The 20635-nt window shown below is 48.0% G+C and overlaps 1 protein-coding gene across 1 annotated transcript in view; it reads left to right on the top strand.

The window, feature by feature from the left end:
- The window catches only part of TMTC1 (transmembrane O-mannosyltransferase targeting cadherins 1), a 35300-nt gene that overhangs the window by 7536 nt on the left and 7129 nt on the right, over positions 1-20635 (top strand). The window contains exons 5-13 of the mRNA XM_063929176.1: positions 858-961; positions 3043-3232; positions 5747-5868; positions 7980-8147; positions 8226-8339; positions 17279-17422; positions 17639-17747; positions 18891-18993; positions 19385-19520. Of these exons, the coding sequence (XP_063785246.1) occupies positions 858-961; positions 3043-3232; positions 5747-5868; positions 7980-8147; positions 8226-8339; positions 17279-17422; positions 17639-17747; positions 18891-18993; positions 19385-19520 (1190 nt within the window). The remainder of the gene's footprint in view (positions 1-857; positions 962-3042; positions 3233-5746; positions 5869-7979; positions 8148-8225; positions 8340-17278; positions 17423-17638; positions 17748-18890; positions 18994-19384; positions 19521-20635) is intronic.

The raw sequence follows: 20635 nt of genomic DNA, 5'->3' as shown, positions 1-20635 counted from the left end.
CTCATTATGGCTGCCTGGTTCTGCTGCTGCACAAGAGGGACAGCTAGTGATGTCATTGTGCTCTGGCTGGGGTGGGGTGGGGGGCCAGGGTACAGTATCCCATGCGCCCGCCTCTTTAATCTGGCTATGACTAGAGATGAGAACCATTGCACTAGATAAATTATAGGTATATGGGGGGTCATTCCGAGTTGATCGTAGCTGTGCTAAATTTAGCACAGATACGATCATTCACACTGACATGCGGGGGGACGCCCAGCACAGTGTTAGTCCGCCCCGCATGTCAGTGCTGCCCTCCCCCCCGCAGAAGTGCAAAGGCAACGATGCCTTTGCACTTGAAGAGTAGCTCCCAGCCAGCGCAGCTTTAGCGTGCTGGCCGGGAGCTACTCGTCGCTCCTCGGCCCGCAGCGGCTGCGTGTGATGTCACACAGCCACCGCGGCCCGCCCCCCCCCAATGGTCCGGCCACGCCTGCGTTGGCCGGACCGCTACCCCTAAACGGCGGCTTAACGCCGCCGTCCAGCCCCCTCCCGCCTGTCTCAGAGGCGATCGCTAGGCAACGACGGATGCCATGCGCCAGCGCAGTCCCGTCCCAAACGCAGCGCTGCGACAAACTGCAGCGATCGATCGGGTCGGAATGACCCCCATAGTCTCCAGTGCAGTTCTTGCTCCTAATGCTACACCAGAGCGGCCTGTTATTCCATCTCTGCCTCACTACTGAATAAGTTATTGTGTCCAGGACCCGGGCTGCACCCTTTATGTCCTGTGTCCATTCTCAGAGGACCCATTGTCCTGTCGCTGCGTCTGCTGCACCCACTCTCTCGCTGGGGGAATATCTCAGCAGGCTTTGTGTCTTGTGCAGGTGACGGTGGTTTTGTGTTTCCGTGTCTGTATCATGGGAGGATCGATGCCATTGTTCTCAGAGCAGGACAACCCGGCCTCCTTCTCACCTTACCTCCTCACCAGGTACGTGGGAGAGCCGGCAGGGCGGTGGCCAGGGCTGCGCGCCTTTTGTGCTGTGCGGTGGGATTAGAGCCACCAAGTTATACCTAACACTGCAGGTTGTGTAACAAGGGGAAAGGCGCCTGGTGCCAGCGGATCCTCCTGGGGACTTTCCAGTGGTTCACAGACATTTCACTGATAGGCCAGAGAGACAGAACATAACCGGTGCTACTCCCAGCATTTAGAGTACTCGTGTTTAATGAGGAGGACTAGTTTCATTATAATTGTATTTATCTATTTATTTTGTACATTAGATAATTCTATGAAATATAACAGAGTAGAAACTCACAGAAAAGGTGGATTAATCTGAAATATTGGTTAAGCTGATATATTGATATATTGTTCTTATGTAAATTGTAGTAATATATAATATACTCTATGCAGTTTATTACGTTTGGGAGGAATGATATAATGATGCGCAGTATTCTCTAGGTTATAAAGTTTGAGAAATTGGAAAAACTGTTAATTACATTTGCTGCAGCAAAGGGACAACCCAGCCGCATGCACAACAACGGAACACGCATGTGCAGATCCACATAGAACATATATGTGCCGATTCACCCAGAACACGTAACACGTGTACAGATCCATCCAGAACAAATATGTGCCGATTCACCCAGAAAATGTAACATGTGTACAGATCCACACAGAACATATATGTGCAGATCCACCCATAACACAGAACACACATGTACAGATCCATCCAGAACATATATGTGCAGATCCACCCAGAATACAGGATACACATATACAGATCCACACAGGACATATATGTACAGATCCACCCAGAATACAGGACACACATGTACAGAACATATATGTGCAGAACCACTCAGAACAAAGACAAACATGTACAGATCCACACAGAACATATATGTGCCGATTCACCCAGAACACGTAACACATGTGTACAGATCCACACAGAACATATATGTGCCGATTCACCCAGAACACGTAACACATGTGCACAGATCCACACATATATGTGCAGATCCACCCATAACACAGAACACACATGTACAGATCCATCCAGAACATATATGTGCAGAACCACTCAGAACAAAGACAAACATGTACAGAACCACACAGAACATATATGTGCAGATCCACCCAGAATACAGGACACACATGTACAGATCCGCACTGAACATATATGTGCAGAACCACTGAGAACAAAGACAAACATGTACAGATCCACACAGAACATATATGTGCAGATCCACCAATAACACAGAACACACATGTACAGATTCACACAGAACATATATGTGCAGATCCACCCAGAATACAGGACACACATGTACAGATCCACACAGAACATATATGTGCATGTAATATACCCAGCACACTAAATGTGTATGTTCTGGTCCACCGAGAACACAGAACACACGTGTAGAGAGATCTACTCAGAAGACAGAACATCTATGTACAGATTTACCCAGAACACTGGACACACATGTACAGATATGCCCAGAATACCCAACACGTACTGTGTGTGCACAGAACACACATTTGTATATAAGCTTAAAGTGCTGAACGTACGCAAGCACATACACCCAGAGCGTGGTACACGCATGTCCTATGTGCACAAGGAATATTAAACATGCCCCTACAGCAGTGGCGTTGTACATGCAGGGACATACACTGTGGACATGCACATAAAGTAAGCAGTACACCTGGAACACTGCATGTAATATAAACTATTATTATTTACACAGCAGCAACATACAGAGTGCTGTATAATCAGAGACCTACCTGTGCGGCTTTACACCTGGCAGGTAACCAAAGCATACAGACAAACTGGGAAAAACATACAAACACCACACAAATCGTGCCCTGGTCAGCCTTGATCCCCAGTGCTTTAAGTCAGCAATGCCAACCACTGTGCTACTGTGCATTGCACAATATATATTATACCTGGCACACTGCAGGTGAATATATCCCTGGTATATGCATATACAGGTGGGGGAATGGGGGGATAATGAGAGGAGGGGACGTCATGGCTGTTACGATCGGTTATTGATCCTGCTCTGTCTGTGTGGCAGGTTCCTGACTTTCTCCTACCTGCTGGCGTTCAACGCCTGGCTGCTGCTCGCCCCCGTCACGCTGTGCTACGACTGGCAGGTGGGCAGCATACCCCTCATCCACTCCATCTGGGACAGCCGGAATGTGCAGACTCTCCTCCTGCTGGCGGTACTCCTATCTCTGGGGCTGCACTGCCTGGCTGCACGCAAGGTATGTACTGGATCATACAGCGGCCCTCTGTACACTGCTCCTGTGCATGGTTATTACATTAACCACTAGCAGTAATACTGTGACAGGTAACAATGGCCGACTCTCCCCCATCCACAGGAGATGCACAGGGTCCCAGGGTCAGTCTCCTCCCCCACCTGCGGGAGGCAGTCTCGCTGCCCCTGAGACCGACATAGGGAATAGAAGGGATTAACTTCCATGATCAGTGCAATATTCATATTCTGAGGCCTAGACAATCTCTGTAATACCTACACACAGTGGAGGCATGAGGCACTGTATGTATACACAAAATAGAGGCACTAGGACTTAAGGGCATCACTGAGGAAGGAGACGTATGTATACACAAAGTGGAGGCACTAGGAATTAGGGCAGTCATGGAGAACCTTTGGCTCTCCAGCTGTTGTTGAACTACACATCCCAGCATGCCCTGCTACAGTTTTGCTATTTGGCCATGCTAAAACTGTAGCAGGGCATGCTGGGATGTGTAGTTCAACAACAGCTGGAGTGCCAAAGGTTCCCCATCACTGATTTAGGGGCATCACTGAGGCATGAGGCACTGCACGTATAAACTCAGTGCAGGGCTCAGGAATTAGTGGGCTCAGGAATGAGGCACTTTATGTGTACACAAACTTTAGGCATCTATTTTACAACCTAAACTGATAGTTCTGAGATTTCTGCTGTCCGTCCACTCACACGCGACTATTTTCCCATCATGTTTGGGAGACTAACGCATTTCGTTGAGTTTGCAGAACAGTCCACCCTCCGGAGTCTCACTTTGAGAGGTTTTGGCCTCACCCACACTGAACCTCGTTGGGCATATTGCCATAGTGCAGCATGGGAAGGGCTGTGATGATGGAAGCCCCTTGTACTTGTCTCTTGAACCAAAAAGTAGGCAAGTACGAATTCATTAGGAATTAATGGTATTACTGAGGCATGAGGCACTGCATGTATACCCACTTTAGAGGCACTAGGAATTAGTGGCATCACAGGGGATTGAGGAACTTCATGTATACACACTTTGGAGGCACTAGGAGTAAGTGGCATCACTGAGGTTTGAGGCATTTCATAAATACGCACATCAGAGTTAGCCATTTTGTATCTTGAGTTGTAACTTGTAACTCTGCACCAGGCACACAACGCAGGAGTGCCACACCCCACATAGCGCAGCGCCGGGCGGTATCTGTGTCAGGGGATAATCCCAGAGGAGAGAAGTAAATTGTATACTTTAAGAAAACTCCCTCCTGCGCCCGCCTCTACATCTGATTGTTATCAGCCCCGCAGGAAGCCGATCTCATCATTTCTCAGCGCTGGTCTTTCTGCAGTCCAGAAAAATCATATACAATTGCTTTCCCTGGCTACCGCAAAGCGGCTGCTGTTTGTGTTAATGTGTCATTAGCCGTAACCCTGGGTCACATGTGATAATGATCTCACTTTCGCTGAATGCGTTATTCCTGTAAATGCTTCTGGGCTTTAATACGCGCGTTTGGCGTAGCTGATTCCACAAGCGAATGCATCCAGTTTACTTCTGGCCTCAGTCTGGAAGGGAAGTGAGTGTGGGTTCACTGTGCCTCTGCAAGAGCCCTGCACAGCGGTCAGCTCTCATCTGGTGATATCTCGGTATCTGAAGGGGTCTGACGCTGGCCGTCTGTAGCTGGGGACACCTGTTATTGCAGCCAAAACAGAGACAGCTGCCGCTCCAAGGCTTCGTACATGGAAATGTAACTTGGGACTGTAATAATAATAAATATCATTTTTATTATTATTAGGTTTTACATTAACAGTCCTGCAAAAGACAACTAAACAAGGAATGCACATGTACTGATTTCATATGATTTCATGGCATATGCCATTCTTCTTCCCACTCCCAGGATACTAGATTATACATTTTACTGTTTCAAAAGACTAAATAATAAATTGTACTATTTATTTTAATATACTGGTTGCTTTTTTGATATTATTATATATTATTTATATTATCTGTACTCATTTAGTATTATTGATTTAGTCCTAGTGCTACATAGTATCTCTGTTTTCAATGTAAGACAAAACCCACATATATAAAGTATATCCAAAATCCAGCAGTAATGTTGGTCTTAGCCAGAAGGTGGCGCTGATAACAGATGTCTTCGAATGAAGCAGATCAGCCTATACGCGCGCCACACTATTTTATTCTCCCTCCAGGGGGGTCGTGGACCCCCACGAGGGAGAATAAGTGTCGGTATGCCGGCTGTCGGGCTCCCGGCGCCGGTATGCTGGTCGCCGGGAGCCCGACCGCCAGCATACTGAAGACCACCCCTTATATACAGAGTCAATGAACATTTCCCCTCCACTAGTGTTGGTCAGATACATTCCCCTTTACACGCTATGAGCCCCTCTGGCGGAGATACTTCCCAGGGTCAATCGAGCTGTTCCCGGAGGCCATTGTTTAGGCCGCATTAATGTATTGGAGACAGTCTGTGTGTTATTAATGCTTATGCAGCTCTGTGTATCTTACAGAGGACGGGACATCGAGAGACAGTGGTGGGGCTTCTCTTCCTGACCTTTCCCTTCATACCAGCCAGTAACCTTTTCTTCAGAGTGGGCTTTGTGGTGGCGGAACGCGTCCTCTACATGCCCAGGTACACACCCTCCTTCACCCTCTTCCAAGATTTTAGCTGAACTGAATGGCAAAAATATAAGTAAACGTTTCCATACATTGAAGCATGACATTGGAGGCTGAGGAGCACAGGAGTGGGACTGTTTAGTTGCTGTGCCCATCCGCCCGCCCCCCCCCCCCCCCCCCAGCTCACCTCTCTCTGGTCCTAAAAGCTACGATAAGTATCTCCACCCCTCCTCCTGCTCTTGTTCCTCCCTGTCCATAGTTTCACTGTAAAGTTTTGTTTTTATGTTATGTAATTGTGTTTTGTTTGTACTGACCAACGCGTTTCATGCACCCAACCTGCGGTGACCATACTGTCCCTGGACTGTCACTGTTCAGTGTAGGACTTAGACTGTCTCCTGTGTAACAGAAATGGATCCGTTGTGTATTTATTTCATTAATTATTTTTCTAATTCCGGGCACAATGGGTTTTGGGAATCGAACCCCCTAATATGGTGGTATTATTTTTTTTTTTAAAGTAACGTTTTTATTAGGTAGATTGGATACAACACAGAGAATGTCACTGACAATTTGCAACAGGATTCATACAGAATTATCAGATTACAGAGAATACCGTAATTGAGAAACCAGTGTCTAACATGGAGAGATTCCTGTAAATATATACGATTATATTAATCAGTCTCGTCATATTTTTTTATATAATACGAAACAGTATAGAAACTGGGAGACGTGAGGGGATAGATAGAAAAAAGAGGGAGGATAGGTATAGAGTATAAAAGGAGAGCGGGAAAAAGAAGAGGATAGGAAAAATATAGAACGGAAATATGGGGGATACCTCGACTGGTCCTGTTTTCCGGGAAATAACCTGAAAATCATCGTGATAGTACGCGACAGTGTATATGTTATAGGAGAGCAATGGCTAGTCAAGTAAAGGTTAGTGGGGTCTTAAAAAAAGAGGTCCAGGGTTCCCATACCCTAAGAAAGTTCCCAGAAAAACCCTTTAAATATGGTGGTATTATTATTATTATTTATCAATTTCCTTTGGCGCCGATGGCTGGACAGCAGTGACATCACATCTTAGTAAGAGGCTCAGATCCGCTATGTTTCCATGGCGTCCGCCTGTCTTCCCCTCTGCCGGTTATTGGGACTTTTTTATCTGGAGTTTTTTATTCTAGTTTTTGCTTATAATTTAGTCAAGGTTTATTTATTTTTTATTCCTTTCCCCTTCTCCGTTAGCTGCCCATCACAGTGCCAGCCCGCTTCTTCTGGTTAAACTTGGGGCTTATTACTTGTTGCTGATTAGTGAACGTCACAGTTTATTAAACATACCCTAAGGACAGCAAGGAGTAGCAATAAGCGTAATTATGGAGTCCAGACATCAGAAACACAAGGGCCACCATGAAAAGTTACAGGCCGCAATCCTTAGAGGGCAAATGGCGCCAAGCTCCATCATACATATCATTCTCCTAAGCAAATGCTGTGCCGTGGTGCAACACTAGAGGAAGCATGGCTACTCAATACTGAGAGCATGGCCACGCCTCCTTGAGTGGCTCGGGTATTGACCACACCTCCTTGAGTGGGCCATGTATTTCATACTAACCCCACCCCCACCTGTCTCCAACTCTCCTCCTTTGCCCTATATGGTATATACAGACAGGTGGGCAGCATGATTACTAAATGAACATGGTTTTCCACCAATTAAGTCATTTGTTTCAGCTGCAATAAATTCTAACCACCAGTCGCAGCCTCCGATTTCTTTGTACATCTCTACAAATAAATAATATACATCTCGCGTCTTCTCTCTGCAGCACAACTGCTGAAATAGCTCCGTAATTCTATTCCACTGAGCCTGGCGGGCTGAGATCTGGCCAAAGCAAACAGCCTGTAAGATGATAGATTGAATGGTTTGGAAGCAGTCCGGCAGAGGGCGAAGGGGGAGAATTTGCGGCCAGCGGATAATGTTATTGGGCAGGAAGGGAGGTATAACCCGGGAGACCCTCCGGACACTTACAGCACAGGCCAGGGGTGTAGCTACATATATTATTCAGTGACTGTGATAAGCGTGATCAGATCATTTGCATATTGATGGTACCATTGTGCATTATGCTGTCATTGCTTCATGTTTTATAGTATGGGATTCTGCATCCTGTGTGTGCACGGGCTGAAAGGTCTGTACACCCGCGTCGGTCCTCGGGGGTCTTCTGCCGTCACCCTCTGCTTCCTGCTCCTCCTTCTCCTGTTCTCCTGGAAATCCGTGTCCCAGAGCGAGTGCTGGAGGTCACGGGAATCGCTCTTCAGGTATCTCTCCAGTAAAAACCTCTGCCTCTACCTGTACAGCACCCTCCACTGGTCACAGTTGTGTCGTCTCTGTCACAGATCGGGGGTCCAGACTTTGCCGCACAACGCAAAAGTGCACTATAATTACGCCAACTTCCTCAAGGACCAGAATCGGAAGGAGGAGGCGATAAACCACTACACCACCGTGCTAAGGTATCAAAGCATCTTCTATTGCCGCGACATGGCGCCTTCCCCCTAACCCTGGGGCGTGACAGCTGAAAATGGCAGAACAGCGAATGTATGCTATATACGTATTCTTCCAGAGCACAGGCTGCCCCGGACAGAGCTACAGAGCTGTATAACAGGACACAGTGGGGGATCTATGACCTTAGTCCTTGTATGCAGATTCGGGGGCCGAGGCAGAGATTGCGCAGTTTCTGCCTTGAATTCACACTGCGCCAGCTACATAGAGCAAGATAATAGGGTTATGCAGAAACGGACGCAATTGGAGCGCATCGACCCTTGTGACCAAAGAGGCAGAACTGGGGCGGAAAGAGACACGTCATGTAGGCAAAGTTCAGAGAGGGTGTGCAGGCGGAATTGCGGCTACACTGAGTTATGCGCACGCAGAGATGTGTGATGTCAGACGTTTCACTTGCACCGGATATAAGGCTGGTGCAGGTGGGCGCTGATAATGATGAAGACTTGTTAATTGAGGCTATGAATAAGGGTGTTGCGGACTCATAGATGCGCACAATTGGGCGTACGATTAATATACGCACTTAGGTGGTCATTCCGAGTTGTTCGCTCAGTAATTTTCTTCGCATCGCAGCGATTTTCCGCTAATTGCACATGCGCAATGTTCGCACTGCGACTGCGCCAAGTGAATTTGCTAAGAAGTTTGGTATTTTACTCACGGCATTACGAGGTTTCTCTAACGTCCTAAGTGGATGCTGGGGACTCCGTCAGGACCATGGGGAATAGCGGCTCCGCAGGAGACAGGGCACAAAAATAAAGCTTTAGGATTAGGTGGTGTGTACTGGCTCCTCCCCCTATGACCCTCCTCCAAGCCTTAGTTAGGTTTTTGTGCCCGTCCGAGCAGGGTGCAATCTAGGTGGCTCTCCTAAAGAGCTGCTTAGAAAAAGTTTTTAGGTTTTTTATTTTCAGTGAGTCCTGCTGGCAACAGGCTCACTGCAACGAGGGACTTAGGGGAGAGAATTTCAACTCACTTGCGTGCAGGATGGATTGGATTCTTAGGCTACTGGACACCATTAGCTCCAGAGGGAGTCGGAACACAGGTCTCACCCTGGGGTTCGTCCCGGAGCCGCGCCGCCGACCCCCCTTACAGATGCTGAAGATTGAAGGTCCGGAAACAGGCGGCAGAAGGCTCTTCAGTCTTCATGAAGGTAGCGCACAGCACTGCAGCTGTGCGCCATTGTTGTCACACACTTCACACCAAGCGGTCACGGAGGGTGCAGGGCGCTGCTGGGGGCGCCCTGGGCAGCAATATTTAATACCTTTATGGCAAAAGAATACATCACATATAGCCATTGAGGCTATATGTATGTATTTAACCAATGCCAGATATCTAAAACTCCGGGAGAAAAGCCCGCCGAAATAGGGGGCGGGGCTTATTCTCCTCAGCACACAGCGCCATTTTCCTGCTCAGCTCCGCTGTGAGGAAGGCTCCCAGGACTCTCCCCTGCACTGCACTACAGAAACAGGGTAAAACAGAGAGGGGGGGCATTTTTTGGCGATATTTTGATATATTTAAGCTGCTATAAGGAACAACACTTATATAAGGTTGTTCCCATATATATTATAGCGCTTGGGTGTGTGCTGGCAAACTCTCCCCAAAGGGCTAGTGGGGTCCTGTCTTCGATAAGAGCATTCCCTGTGTGTCTGCTGTGTGTCGGTACGTGTGTGTCGACATGTATGAGGACGATGTTGGTGTGGAGGCAGAGCAATTGCCGATAATGGTGATGTCACCCCCCAGGGAGTCGACACCGGAATGGATGGCTTTGTTTATGGAATTCCGTGATAATGTCAGCACATTACAAAAATCAGTTGACGACATGAGACGGCCGGCAAACCAGTTAGTACCTGCCCAGGCGTCTCAGACACCGTCAGGGGCTGTAAAGCGCCCTTTACCTCAGTCGGTCGACACAGACCCAGACACAGACACTGAATCTAGTGTCGACGGTGATGAAACAAACGTATTTTCAAGTAGGGCCACACGTTATATGATCACGGCAATGAAGGAGGCTTTGCATATCTCTGATACTGCAAGTACCACAAAAAGGGGTATTATGTGGGGGGTAAAAAAAAACTACCTGTAGTTTTTCCTGAATCAGAGGAATTAAATGATGTATGTGATGAAGCGTGGGTTAACCCAGATAGAAAAGTGCTAATTTCAAAAAAGTTATTAGCATTATACCCTTTCCCGCCAGAGGTTAGGGCGCGCTGGGAAACACCCCCTAGGGTGGATAAGGCGCTCACACGCTTATCAAAACAAGTGGCGTTACCGTCTCCTGATACGGCCGCCCTCAGGGATCCAGCTGATAGGAGACTGGAAACTACCCTAAAAAGTATATACACACATACTGGTGTTATACTGCGACCAGCCATCGCCTCAGCCTGGATGTGCAGTGCTGGGGTCGTCTGGTTGGATTCCCTGACTGAAAATATTGATACCCTGGATAGGGACAGTATTTTATTGACTATAGAGCAATTAAAGGATGCTTTCCTTTATATGCGAGATGCTCAGAGAGATATTTGCACTCTGGCATCGAGAGTAAATGCGATGTCCATATCTGCCAGAAGGAGTTTATGGACGCGACAGTGGTCAGGTGATGCGGATTCCAAACGACATATGGAAGTATTGACGTATAAAGGGGAGGAATTATTTGGCGTCGGTCTATCGGATCTGGTGGCCACGGCAACTGCCGGAAAATCCACCTTTTTACCTCAGACCCCCTCCCAACAGAAAAAGACACCGTCTTTTCAGCCGCAGTCCTTTCGGTCCTATAAGAACAAGCGGACAAAAGGACAGTCATATCTGCCTCGGGGCAGAGGAAGGGGTAAGAGAGGGGAGCAATCAGCCCCTGCCCAGGAACAGAAGCCCTCTCAGGGTTCTGCAAAGCCCTCAGCATGACGCTGGGGCCTTACAAGCGGACTCAGGAGCGGTGGGGGGTCGACTCAAGAATTTCAGCGCACAGTGGGCTTGCTCACAGGTGGACCCCTGGATCCTGCAGGTAGTATCTCAGGGTTACAGGTTGGAATTTCGAGAAGTCTCCCCCTCGCAGGTTGCTAAAGTCTGCTTTGCCAACGTCTCCCTCAGACAGGGCGACGGTATTGGAAGCCATTCACAAGCTGTTTTCTCAGCAGGTGATAGTCAAGGTACCCCTCCTACAACAGGAAAAGGGGTATTACTCCACGCTATTTGTGGTACCGAAGCCGGACGGCTCGGTAAGACCTATTCTAAATCTGAAATCTTTGAAACTGTACATACAAAAATTCAAGTTCAAGATGGAGTCACTCAGAGCAGTGATAGCGAATCTGGAAGAAGGGGACTTTATGGTGTCCCTGGACATAAAGGATGCTTACCTGCATGTCCCAATTTGCCCTTCACATCAAGGGTACCTCAGGTTCGTGGTGCAAAACTGTCATTATCAGTTTCAGACGCTGCCGTTTGGATTGTCCACGGCACCTCGGGTCTTTACCAAGGTAATGGCCGAAATGATGATTCTTCTGCGAAGAAGAGGCGTATTAATTATCCCTTACTTGGACGATCTCCTGATAAGGGCAAGGTCCAGAGAACAGCTGGAGGACGGAGTAGCACTAACCCGACTAGTGCTGCAACAACACGGGTGGATTCTGAATTTTCCAAAATCTCAGTTGACCCCGACGACACGTCTGCTGTTCCTGGGAATGATTCTGGACACGGTTCAGAAAAAGGTGTTTCTTCCGGAGGAGAAAGCCAGGGAGTTATCCGAACTTGTCAGGAACCTCCTAAAACCAGGGAAAGTGTCTGTGCATCAATGCACAAGAGTCCTGGGAAAGATGGTGGCTTCTTACGAAGCGATTCCATTCGGCAGATTCCACGCACGAACTTTTCAGTGGGATCTGCTGGACAAATGGTCCGGATCACATCTGCAGATGCATCAGCGGATAACCTTATCGCCACGGACAGGGGTGTCTCTTCTGTGGTGGTTGCAGAGTGCTCATCTGTTAGAGGGCCGCAGATTCGGCATACAGGACTGGGTCCTGGTGACCACGGATGCCAGTCTGAGAGGCTGGGGAGCGGTCACACAGGGAAGAAACTTCCAGGGAGTATGGTCAAGCCTGGAGATGTCTCTTCACATAAATATACTGGAGCTAAGAGCGATTTACAATGCTCTAAGTCTGGCAAAACCCCTGCTTCAGGGTCAGCCGGTGTTGATCCAGTCGGACAACATCACGGCAGTCGCCCACGTAAACAGACAGGGCGGCACAAGAAGCAGGACAGCAATGGCAGAAGCTGCAAGGATTCTTCGCTGGGCGGAAGATCATGTGATAGCACTGTCAGCAGTATTCATTCCGGGAGTGGACAACTGGGAAGCAGACTTCCTCAGCAGACACGATCTACACCCGGGAGAGTGGGGACTTCATCCAGAAGTCTTCCACATGATTGTGAACCGTTGGGAAAAACCAATGGTGGATATGATGGCGTCCCGCCTCAACAAAAAACTGGACAGGTATTGCGCCAGGTCAAGAGACCCTCAGGCAATAGCTGTGGACGCTCTGGTAACACCGTGGGTGTTCCAGTCAGTGTATGTGTTCCCTCCTCTGCCTCTCATACCAAAAGTACTGAGAATTATACTGCAAAAGGGAGTAAGAACGATACTAGTGGCTCCGGATTGGCCAAGAAGAACTTGGTACCCGGAACTTCAAGAGATGCTCACGGAGGATCCGTGGCCTCTACCTCTAAGACGGGACCTGCTTCAGCAGGGACCGTGTCTATTCCAAGACTTACCGCGGCTGCGTTTGACGGCATGGCGGTTGAACGCCGAATTCTAAGGGAAAAAGGCATTCCGGAAGAGGTCATTCCTACACTGGTAAAAGCCAGGAAGGAGGTGACTGCACAACATTATCACCGCATTTGGAGAAAATATGTTGCGTGGTGTGAGGCCAGGAAGGCCCCCACGGAGGAATTTCAACTGGGTCGATTCCTACATTTCCTGCAAACAGGATTGTCTATGGGCCTCAAATTGGGGTCCATTAAGGTTCAAATTTCGGCCCTGTCGATTTTCTTCCAGAAAGAATTGGCTTCAGTTCCTGAAGTCCAGACTTTTGTAAAAGGAGTACTACATATACAGCCCCCGGTTGTGCCCCCAGTGGCACCGTGGGATCTTAATGTAGTCTTGGATTTTCTCAAATCCCATTGGTTTGAGCCGCTCAAATCGGTGGAGTTGAAGTATCTTACATGGAAAGTAACCATGCTACTGGCCCTGGCTTCAGCCAGGAGAGTATCAGAATTGGCGGCTTTATCATATAAGAGCCCATATCTGATTTTCCATACGGACAGGGCAGAACTGCGGACGCGTCCTCATTTTCTGCCTAAGGTGGTGTCAGCGTTTCACCTGAACCAGCCTATTGTGGTGCCTGCGGCTACTAACGATTTGGAGGATTCCAAGTTGTTGGACGTGGTCCGGGCATTGAAAATATATATTTCAAGAACGGCGGGAGTCAGAAAGTCTGACTCACTGTTTATATTGTATGCACCCAACAAGATGGGTGCTCCTGCTTCTAAGCAGACGATTGCTCGTTGGATTTGTAGCACAATTCAACTTGCACATTCTGTGGCAGGCTTGCCACAACCTAAATCTGTCAAGGCCCATTCCACAAGGAAAGTGGGCTCATCCTGGGCGGCTGCCCGGGGGGTCTCGGCATTACAACTCTGCCGAGCTGCTACTTGGTCAGGGGCAAACACGTTTGCAAAATTCTACAAATTTGATACCCTGGCTGAGGAGGACCTTGAGTTCTCTCATTCGGTGCTGCAGAGTCATCCGCACTCTCCCGCCCGTTTGGGAGCTTTGGTATAATCCCCATGGTCCTGACGGAGTCCCCAGCATCCACTTAGGACGTTAGAGAAAATAAGAATTTACTTACCGATAATTCTATTTCTCGTAGTCCGTAGTGGATGCTGGGCGCCCATCCCAAGTGCGGATTGTCTGCAATACTTGTACATAGTTATTGTTACAAACAAATTCGGGTTGTTATTGTTGTGAGCCGTCTGTTCAGAGGCTCCTACGTTTGTCATACTGTTAACTGGGTTCAGATCACAAGTTATACGGTGTGATTGGTGTGGCTGGTATGAGTCTTACCCGGGATTCAATATCCTTCCTTATTGTGTACGCTCGTCCGGGCACAGTATCCTAACTGAGGCTTGGAGGAGGGTCATAGGGGGAGGAGCCAGTACACACCACCTAATCCTAAAGCTTTATTTTTGTGCCCTGTCTCCTGCGGAGCCGCTATTCCCCATGGTCCTGACGGAGTCCCCAGCATCCACTACGGACTACGAGAAATAGAATTATCGGTAAGTAAATTCTTATTTTTTTCTTCGTTCTGGAGATCGGAGTGTGATTGATAGGAAGTGGGTGTTTCTGGGCGGAAACTGGCCGTTTTATGGGAGTGTGTGAAAAAACGCTGCCGTTTCTGGGAAAAACGCGGGAGTGGCTGGAGAAACGCGGGAGTGGCTGGAGAAACGGGGGAGTGTCTGGGCGAACGCTGGGTGTGTTTGTGATGTCAAACCAGGAACGAAACTGACTGAACTGATCGCAGTGGCAGAGTAAGTGTCGAGCTACTCAGAAACTGCAAAGAAATTTCTATTCGCAATTTTGAGAATCTTTCGTTCGCAATTTTGCTAAGCTAAGACACACTCCCAGTAGGCGGCGGCTTAGCGTGTGCAATGCTGCTAAAAGCAGCTTGCGAGCGAACAACTCGGAATGAGGGCCTTAGTTCGGCACATGCAGTGAGAGAATAATCGCAGCCAACTTGCAGGCAACTCTGAATCATCCACAAATCTTTATTAGTAGGAAACTATAACCAAAGAATAACAGGCGAAATGTGCCCTGCCGACCGTGGCGGCTTTCAGCCCCCCTCCCCGAGATCTCCGGCAAGGAAAATTAATTACCTAGTAACTAAGTCTTAATTACCCCCGCCGGCTCCAGCTGTGTCATGTCAGAGCCAGAATCGGTAGCAGCTGTGTAACTAGAGGCAACGCAAGTGTCGGGAAGTGCAAGGCATGCTGGGATTGCGTTACCATGGTGAACGCAAACACCGGGGACCTTCTCCACAAGGCGCTGTCGTCAGCGGTGAAATGCTGGGAGCATTGAGATACAAGTAAAACCTAAATTAACCTAATAGGTGCACAAATATGTGTCAGTAGCAAGTAACGCAGGAATATATAAAGGTAACAGTGACGGAGGCTGAATCTCTCCAAGCAGCCTGCAATCTACTCCTTTTATGTTGGTGGTAATAAACTAAGGGGGACATGTACTAAGCAGTGATAAAAGTGGAGAAGTTGCCCATGGCAACCAATCAGTTGCTCTGTATACTTTTATAGTATGCAAATTATAAATGTTACGTCAATGCTGATTGGTTGCCATGGGCAACTTCTCCACTGGCTCACTTCTCCACTTTTATCACTGCTTAGTACATCTCCCCCTTATAATTAGGTAAAAGGAGGAGATGTATCAAACCTATTAGAGAGATAAAGGCCCAGATTTATCAAGCCTTGAAGAGTAATAAATTGCACGGTGGTAAAGTACCAACCAATCAGCTCCTAGCTGTCATTTTTGAGACCTAGCCTGTAACATGGCAGATCTGACTGTCTGGTACTTTATCTCTCTCCGTATTATCTCTCTCTAGGCCTAGTACGTCTTCCCCAATCTGGGATAATGGAATAAGCAGGGAGAAAGAGTCATGCACTAAATAAATCAATTCTATCATACAGAAAAACAAATATACATAAAAACCATTTCATAATGAAAGAAGATAATACATTGGTTATAAGGTGAACTGTATTAATGAAAAGGAGGGGGGGGACCATATAATGGTTCCGGTATGAATGGTCGAACATGTTATGGTCGACAGTCATTAGGTCGACCACTATTGGTCGACATTGACATGGACACATGGTCGACACGTGAAAATGGTCGACACATGAACGGTTGACACATGAAAAGGTCGACATGAGTTTTTTTACTTTTTTTGGTGTCGTTTTTTGCGTAAAGTGACTGGGAACCCCAATTAGTGCACCGCGTCCCCTCGCATGGCTCGCTTCGCTCGCCATGCTTCGGGCATGGTGCCTTCACTCCGCTACCGCTTCGCTCGGCACAGATTACCGTTCCAATCGTAGTCCACTTGGATCGTAAAGTATGGAAAAGTTCCCCAAAAGAAAAAAAAGTTAAAAAAACTCATGTCGACCTTTTCATGTGTCGACCTTTCATGTGTCGACCATGTGTCCATGTCGACCATGCCAATGTCGACTAACAGTGGTCGACCTTATGACTGTCGACCATAACATGGTCGACCATGTGAACGGATACCCCATATAATATACATTATATGCATAGATGATAATTGTAGGGAAGAAACTTCTCTTTATTAATCCATCCCTTAAGGGCCCCATACACTAATGTCTGACCGTCATGTCGCAGATGATCACCGCGGCAGGCTCCCGGGCGGCAGGACCGCCCAATATACATCATATGCGGTCCTTTTGCATACGATATATCTTGGGCGATCCCAGCTATGCTGCGGGGTCTGACATATCACAAGTGCAGCGCGTTCAATCTGGAGGATCCGATCCGATGGTCACGGGAACGCGCATCGGATCGGAAACCCCTCCAAAATGCCCGATTTCACCCGATATATCGGCCCGAATGCCCGAAATCGGATATTATGGTTCTAGTTGTGTATGGGGCCCTTTAGAGAGCACCAACAATGTAGTTGATCTCCCTTTGTGAAGATATTGGTGGGGTCATGAGTCGACCTCATGCATCATTTTTCTGATTTTTGATTTACTGTTTGTTGAGTTAAAAAAATGAATATCCTGCAATAAATGAGATAGAAGGGCACTATGTTCATGGGTATTCTGTCACCCCTAGATTGTACCCGCAACACTCCAGCGCCCTCAACAACCTTGGCACCTTAACCACCAATGCTACGGCAGCGGAGGAATTTTACCGCAAGGCCTTGGCGATAAGCCCACAGCATAGCCGGGCACTTTTCAATCTTGGCAACTTGCTCAGGTGAGGGAGAGTACAGATTACATGTATGTCATGCAAAACGCCACATGCGTGAAGTGTTTAAAATGCTAACATTAGCCAGATAAACCGGGAGAATCCCGAATGACATACGCCATTACCGGTAAGTGCACTTCAATTCCCAGATATAATAGATGAATCTATCAGCAAATATATATATAGTGTAAGAAAGTGAATATGATCATTATTTGTCTGGTGCAGGACTCGTGGCCAGAACGAAGAGGCGGAGCTTGTACTAAGGGAATCGCTCCTTCACGGGCCTTATTTTGCAGACGCGTATTCAAGTCTTGGGTCATTGTTGGCTGATCAGGTGAGATGGGGGATACGAGTCATTTCTTTATATATCATGTCATAGTGTCTCATTCTCCCCCAATCCTTTACCCCACAGTGGCTCCTGCCCCCCTGTTCTCTGTCACGTGTGTTGGCCAGTGAACTCATCCCTTCCGGTCCCAGATTTACATTGTAAATATAGGGGGTCATTCCAAGTTGATCGCTCGCTAGCTACTTTTTGCAGCCGGGCAAACGCATAGTCCCCACCCACAGGGGAGTGTACTTTAGCTGTGCAAGTGTGCGATCGCATGTGCAGCCGAGCGGTACAAAAACATTTTGTGCAGTTTCTGAGTTGTCCAGGACTTACTCAGCCGCTGCGATCACTTCAGCCTGTTTTTGTCCGGAATTGACGTCAGACACCCGCCCTGCAAACGCATGGACACGCCTGCGTTTTTCCAACCCCTCCCAGAAAACGGTCAGTTAACACCCATAAACGCCCTCTTCCTGTCAATCTCCTTGCGATCGGTTGTGCGAATGGATTCTTCGTTAAATCCATCGCTCAGCAACGATCCGCTTTGTACCCGTATGACGCGCCTGCGCATTGCGGTGCGCAGTAGTGACCTGATCATTGCGCTGCGAGAAACGGCAGCGTGCGATCAGGTTGGAATGACCCTCTTAGATGGCAATGTCCAATACCTGCAGAATTCCACCTGTTTGGCCTTGCCAGAGATCTTGGTCTGATCCTTTTCTTATATATACGTCGCGTTCTCCCCACTGGCCTCTCTTACAGTATATAATAATGGGCTGCCACTGCCTGTACCGTTATCAGGAGGAGAGTGACCGATAAGTGTCCGCAGCTGTATTCCTTCCTCCGTGGGAGAGTGGCACGGTGATGTTTGCAGCGTTCTGCCTCAACATTTGGTAAAAAAATCAAATAAAGTAAATTGTTAAATACGCTTGCCTAGGGGGTAATTGGCTGCGGAAAGATCGAGGTCGACTGTAGAACCCGACCGGCTGTCAATTGGTTGTAATAGTTGTCTGTAAGTGACGAGGTGCTGCTCAGCGGTTGGGGAAAGCGGACAGTAGCGCACCCAGTATAGCGACAGTATATCGGGCAGTAGCTCAGCCTCCTCTGTTCTTACCATCAATGTCACATTACACTCTTCTCCCCTCGTCTACTCAGAAGCGACATCTAGAGGCAGAAGAGGTCTATCTGACAGGCGTGACCAACTGCCCCGAGAGTCCAGACCTGCAGAATAATTATGGGGTGTTCCTGGTGGATGTGGGTGAGTGCAACTTGTATTGTTTCAGCCAATCATTTCGCTCACCTGCTCATAGAGTCTTGCGCTTGCGTCTGCAGGGAGATTCGGTTGCATTCTACGCTTAGAGGGATGGAACGTGGGCAGCAGGGTGTGCGCAGTCGTATCCCGAGTGCCGTATGGGAGTGTTCTCATAAATGCAGCATACCCCATAATATACTTATAAACCACTTTGAAACTATTTTGAGCCTCGCTGTTGATAATTTCCCGTTCGTCTGCGTTGTACAGGGAAGGTACAAGTGTGGCTGGTCGCTTTTCTGCTAATTTTCCACTTGCGCATTTTTGAGCATTGTTTAAGAAAAGAAAACACATTTATTGCTGGTCCAAAGAGCTGACATTCTTGGACGTCCTCTTGCAGGAGCTCCCAGGAAAGCTGTGTCCCATTATCTTCTTGCTCTTCGGCTGCGCCCTGATCACCACGTGGCGATGCTGAACCTCGGACGTCTGTACCGTTCTCTCAACCAGAACGCAGAGGCCGAGATGTGGTACAAAAAGTAAGACCTCGGAGGGAGTGACCTGTAATGAAGGGACTTTGGTGAATATATGACGTGTGAAAGGTGACCACATTGTGATTAATCTCAAGGATGATCTTCAACCTCCCGTAATCTATCCTGTCCTTCCATTTAGGAAATTGTATTTTGGATTAGCTCCTGTCCTTTCCCTGCGGCCTGCTTGCTGCTCACAACATAGTCTAAGGCTGTGATTCCCAAACTTGGGGGCCCATTTAACAACCAGTGATAAAACTCATTGTGAGTGATAAATGGTGATCCAGCCAAACAGCTCCCAACTGTCATTTTTCAAACACTTCACAGTTAGGAGCTGAACACATGACAGTTGGAAGCTGATTGTCTGGAACATCATTAATCGTACACAACAAGTTTTATCACTAGTTGATAAATCCGCCCCTTGGTCCTCAAGGCACCCTATCAGTCCAGATTTTAAGGATATCCTTGCTTGAGCACAGGTGGCTTAGGGGCCCAATTGAGAGCTGATCGTAAATGTGCTAAAACTGCACATCTACGAACAAAATCTGTGACATGCGGGGAAATGCCCAGCACAGGGCTAGTCTGCCCCGCATGCCAGGCCCTACCCCCACCCCCCCAGCAAAGGGGTAAGAAAGCATTGCATAGCGGTGATGCTGTCACACCTGGTGAGTAGCTTCATGGTAACAGCAGCTGCTTGTGATGTCACGCAGCCGCCGGGACCCGCCCCAGCAATGGTCCGGACACACCTTACATGGAGCGTCGACGCCCACAAAATGCAGCGTCGATGCCCCGTTCCCGCCCCCCTCCAGAGAACCCAGTTTAGGACCTTGCGCAGATGAGCAATAATCACTACCCAGCGATTTTTGTTCATCAGCGACAGGGTCTGAATTAGACCCTTAATCTGTACCTAGGTCAATTTGATTTAACCATCTGTGCTCAAGCATGGATATCCTTAAAACTTGGCCTGTTAGTGTGCCTTGGGAACCACTGGTCTAACAGATAGATTTACTAAACCTCCTTAAACAGACAAGCGGTGGTGTTGTCAGGTTGCCTGCGCCCAGTCGTCACTGAGGTCACGCTATGAACTGAATTCCACCCCTAACCGTTTAGCATGGTCACTTGTG

Source organism: Pseudophryne corroboree, chromosome 6 (assembly GCF_028390025.1).
Source record: "Pseudophryne corroboree isolate aPseCor3 chromosome 6, aPseCor3.hap2, whole genome shotgun sequence".
Taxonomy (NCBI): Eukaryota; Metazoa; Chordata; class Amphibia; order Anura; family Myobatrachidae; genus Pseudophryne; species Pseudophryne corroboree.
This window is presented reverse-complemented; position numbering and strand designations above follow the sequence as displayed.